Genomic DNA, 5,034 nt, shown 5'->3' with positions numbered 1-5,034 from the left:
ACTCTCCAGTCTTTCTAAGTTGAATATGCATCGGTATGTGGTGCTTCCCACATGAGTCTCTTGTAGAATCAAAGAAGCCCTGAGGCAAAAGTGAGAGGTGTGGGATAATGGGGTACAAGTTCGAGGGTAAGACGCTGACAAGTTACCTTGTGCTACGCTAGTAGATAGATGCCTGAGATAAACTGGTTAGAATTAAAGTGCAAGGTGAAGAGTATTTAAAGCAGGGCAGAAGAGATGTCCAAAACACTGGGCTAAAAGGACATGAGGCCTGGTCATCACTACAGTAGAGGTGGCCATGAAGGAGACTGTGAAAAGGATTTGAGTTTGGTGTGGCTCATCGTAGGTTGCATGGTATTACAGTTAAGACCCTGACACCTATCTCCTGTATGACTTTGAGCAAATCACTTAATTTCTGCAAACCTCAGTGTCCTTATATGTAAAACGGTAATGATAATAAGCGTAGTCACAGGTTGTTGGAGGATAAATTAGATGATGCTTGTGGAGAACATAAGACAGTCCTTGTTGCATAGCAAGTGCCCAACAAATGTCATCTATCCCCCCTCCCTCCTCCTCCTCCTCATCACCCCTGCCCAAATAACTCAAGTAGTGTGGGTACTTTTAACAATGATGGTTTATTTAAAGAAACAACTCTTTTTCCTTCCCCACCACGTTCCTTGTCATCTCCATTCACAGGTTCCCCATTTTCATCTGTCTTCCTGGGCAAGGAGCTCCGAATAGTCACATCTTTGAAGATAGCAACTCTAAGAAGGGATAAGCAATTATTAGAGAAGGATGACCCTTAAAATAACTCTTCCCCTGAGAAATGGACCCAAAAAAATCATACGTGAGACCTGAATCCACTTGAATTGGCAAAATACAATTGAAAGGCAAAAGTTCCCAGTTCTGGGAATCAATAAGCACCTGCAAGAAGCCAGCAAGGTCAAAAGCATCCCAAGGATTGTAGGTGGATTAGACAAATAATGCATTCTGAACACAAATGGATTATATTTAAAATATATGTTGATTCTGTTGTGTTTAATACAACTTAATTTGTAATCAAAACTGAATCACAGTAGCTTTTAATTATGCTTTTTTTTTTGCATTTAATAGCTACTGAAGATAAAGAAGCTATCATGTGAGGACCCTGAAATATTTTTATAGGAAAGAGGTTTTCATAGGTCAATATGGCAATGTGCAAAGGCTTAAAATGAGCATACTCTTTGGTCATTAATTATACTTCTTAGAATTTATCCAAACAAAAATTAATTAGGGCATGTATACCAATTTAATATTCATTACACCATATTAATACTATAAAAATAGAACTATATTAAATATGTATTAATGGAGGTTGCTAAGTATATGAGCATATATGATGGACTTCTATAAGGCCAGTAAAGTTGATGGTATAGAAGCATTAGTGTTGGTATTAAAAGTTGTTTGCTAGCTATTTCTAAGTGAAACAATCAAGAAATAAAAATAGGTACAAGATTATCTCATTTTTATGTTATATATTTGGGTGTGTGTTTAAAACATTCACCAAAGTGTCAAGCAGACATCATTTTGGGATGGGGGTTATAAGTGATTTTTATCTTCTTTTTGATCCAATAGCCTGATTTCTCTCTATGATATACTGGGTAATTCAATTATTTTAAAGGTTTGGAAACCACCATCCTGTGACAGATGCTTCTTTTTCTTGGGAAGGGTGAATGAAGAGGGAGAGACCACATAGAGGCTTCTGTCCTACCCATTTCTGGGAAGTCCCATCAGGGCCAAGAGTACAGCTTGCCTGGGGTGGACAAGTTTTGAGGCACCACGAAAGGGCCTGATGTTATTACCTGTCCTTAGTCTGCAACACAGACGTGGCTGCACCCGCTGCTGACACAATGCTCCCGTGGACCACAGTCCCAGTCACCTCTGCAGAGCTCAATGCAGGTGCCTACGTGAGAACAGACCAACTGAAGACTGCCATATTATAGGCACAGAGAGGTAGCCCTTGATTAAGGAGCCAGCTCTACTTTTTTCTTTTAGTTCAATATATAATGCAATGTAAATGATTTCTGGGAGAATAATACTTATTAACACCTTACATATTTCTGTTAAAAACAATGCATGCACATAATCCCAGTAAAGCAAGGCCTGCTTTAAAGATGTGTAGGAAGGGGGCCTAGTGGGAGGTCTCATACTATGTACTTGCAGACCTCAGAGAAAATCAATGCCATGCCTCCATGTTTCTATTAACTGTTGTTGACTCATGGTGAGAAGGGTAAAGACTTCTTGTCTCCACTCACGGCAGTTGGGTCACTCATTATACTGTTCATTTCTTACTATGTATAAAGCATAGAAGTAAATTATTCAGGAAATGCAAAGATGTAAGATAGGGTCATTCATTACCTTCAAGCAGCTTAAAGTCTATCAATGCAAATAAGACTTACGTTTTAAGTACTAAAAGCAAAGCAGTTTGTGACAAGTGTCCCAAGAGAGGTATATCCAAAAGACTAAAGGGGCTCAGAAGAAAGAAGACATTACTCAATTAGTTTGATCAGAAAAGGCGAGTCTTGAAGTATAAAAATCTTCTTAAGGCAGAACTGAGGAGGGTAGTAAGGTTTTGACAGAAGAGTAAAGAATTACTAGCAAAAGTTCACGAACAGAGCTGGGATAGGGAGAGGCGCATGAGGTGCCTTGGGAGCAAAATTTAAGGAGGTTCTTGCACTACCCTAAGGGTGAGCACCTCCCTAAATCTTGTGCCCTCGGTGCCTCCTCTGCCTCCACACCTGAAATACAAGGAATATGAGAGCACTGGCAAATGGAAGGCTGGGTAAGTATTAGGGAACAGTTGGAAGCAATGCAGAAAAAGTAGGCAGGGGACAAAGTTACAGAGGCTGGAGCTTGACCTGAGGAGTTTGGATTTCGTTTGGTAGGCCAAGAGAGGGATGCGATTGCTATTTACTTACAAAGATTATTCTGGTGTGAGAGCACAGAAAGAGCCATGATTCAACAAGCAAGCAAACTTCAGAAAGGAGAGGCAGAGAGAGCTGCTGGGAAGTTATTGCGTTGGTCCAGGTGTGGGGTAACCAGGGCTGGGAATACAGTGGGGCAATGGTGGGTGGAAAGGCAGGAACATGTGCAAGAGAGAATTTCAAAGAATGGATGGTGTGTGGCAACTAGTTGAATGTACGGGGAGGAAAACCAAGAAGAGAGAGGAGTAAGAGTTGCATCCAATAATCTTTAGGGAGAAGAAAGAGATACAGTGAAGAAAATCCAGGAGAGAAGAAAGTTTGAGGATTGATGGAGTGGCGAAAAAATGTCAGATGTTGCAGAGGTTAAAGACTTTGGCTACTGACAAAAATCGTGAGATCTGTTGACAGGCCCCAGGAGAGAAGTTTCAGCAGAATGATGCGATCAGTGGTGGAGACTAGTCAGTCTTCAAGGGGTTCAAGAAAGAAGTAAGGGGAAGTAGGGGCTGAGAATGAAGATTACTCCTTTGAGACTGTCAATGGTAAAAACAAGGGATTGAGACAATTAGTGTTTAACATAATTAAGGAAATATTTTCTCTAGACAATCCAATCTGTTTGGAGAGAGAGAGAGAGATATGCTGGGGAGATAGAGGATACCTGATGAGGGGGTAGAAAGGGAGAAGTGGAGGGGAGCTCAGAAGGAAGGGTGATCCAAAGAAAGGAGGGGGAGAAAATGGAGGCAGAAGAAGAGAGATTCTGTAGTTAACGTGGGTCCCTGCAGTGACTAGAATTCTTTTTCCTTCTCTTATTTCTTCCCCTCCTCCCCCTGCACGCACTGGGCCCTGATATCCTACTTTCTGTCTCCCTCACTTAGAGAAGACTGGAGTTGCCTTCTTCCTGGACTCACCCAAAAGTTGCATCTTTATCACGGCAGCCTGGAGCTCCTGTACCTCTAGGCTGAGGGTGAGGAGGAGCGCCAGGAGGATGAAACCTAGGAACTTCATGGTGCTATGGGAAGTCTTCGGTAAAAAGGCAGCAGGGCTGAGAACAGCTGAAATTTATACCCTTCCACCCACTGAGTTGGAATGTAAGGCCAGGGGTGGGACTAGGGACTGTGGGAGCCTGAACCCTGCCTGAATATTTCTGGAGAACACAAACCACGTGTACCCTGGCCTGTGCCACACTGTTACCTAAGCAAGTCTCTGAGCCAAGGGAACACCCTCTCTGACCGACAAGTAAGACTCCTGAGAAAAGCGCGACTAAAACATAGGTTGTAATAACTTTTATTATGTACTTTCATTCACTCGTTTTTCAACACAAGTATCAGATGTCTCTTCTGAGCCAAGGATGTACTAAGCACGAGGAATATAGAAATTATAACCAAGAAACTGGGTGCTAGCTAGTGAGGATGCAGTATGTTCTTTCACCTCTCCCCTCCCTGCGCTGGACCCTGGTGCCTCTGGTATTGATGGAAGGGAGAAGCAATAAGAGAGCCAGCAGGGGTGCTCCTAGGTCACCTGCATGTGGTAAGAAGGTGACCTCAGTGTCTTTCTGGCTTAGCCTGATTCTCTCCATTGCTGGATACCTAGGCAGATGTAGTATCTTTGCCTATCTGATATATGTAATTTTCTTAACATAGAGTTTCACTTCATCTTGTCCACCTTCATTTCTGAGAACCCAAACTCCCGATACACATGTTCAACTCTTCCAGAATGTCTGTCATCAGGCATTCTGATGGGAGTGGGATGAGCCTGCAGGAATCAACCAGTTGGGGAGTGAGATTTCTTTTGTCTCCTCCTTGTAGGCACTCCTAATCTAGATGAGTGATTTTTTAAAACACAGTTGGGTTTTTGGAAGAATATGCCCTCTTCCCTCCCCAGTGGCAGTGGGGCTGGGGAGAGGCATGTATAACTTTTGGCCGTGAACACTGTATCCCATGAAATGTCTTACGTGTGTGAGATAAAGATGACTGGGCTGATTGGCAAAGGCAGGACCAGTTTGCTGCCTCTTAATAAGACCCTGGGGAGATGACTGACTTCTCTTTAGAACATGGAGTACTTGATGTTTCACCAAGAA

The 5,034-nt window shown here is 42.6% G+C and overlaps 1 protein-coding gene across 1 annotated transcript; it reads right to left on the bottom strand.

The window, feature by feature from the left end:
• Positions 1-709: 709 nt before the first annotated feature.
• LOC308488425 (protein Wfdc21-like) lies at positions 710-3,962 on the bottom strand (the record flags this gene model as incomplete). Its single annotated transcript, XM_081028138.1, has 3 exons — positions 710-761; positions 1,839-1,939; positions 3,866-3,962. The coding sequence occupies 2 exons, from the start codon at positions 3,960-3,962 to the stop codon at positions 1,845-1,847; spliced, it is 192 nt and encodes a 63-aa protein (XP_080884264.1). The 3' UTR covers positions 710-761; positions 1,839-1,844.
• Positions 3,963-5,034: the final 1,072 nt, after the last annotated feature.

Source organism: Rhinolophus hipposideros, assembly GCF_964194185.1.
Source record: "Rhinolophus hipposideros genome assembly, chromosome: 20".
In the NCBI taxonomy this organism is placed as follows: domain Eukaryota; kingdom Metazoa; phylum Chordata; class Mammalia; order Chiroptera; family Rhinolophidae; genus Rhinolophus; species Rhinolophus hipposideros.
The sequence above is the reverse complement of the archived record's forward strand: the minus strand, read 5'-3'. Positions and strand labels throughout refer to the sequence as shown.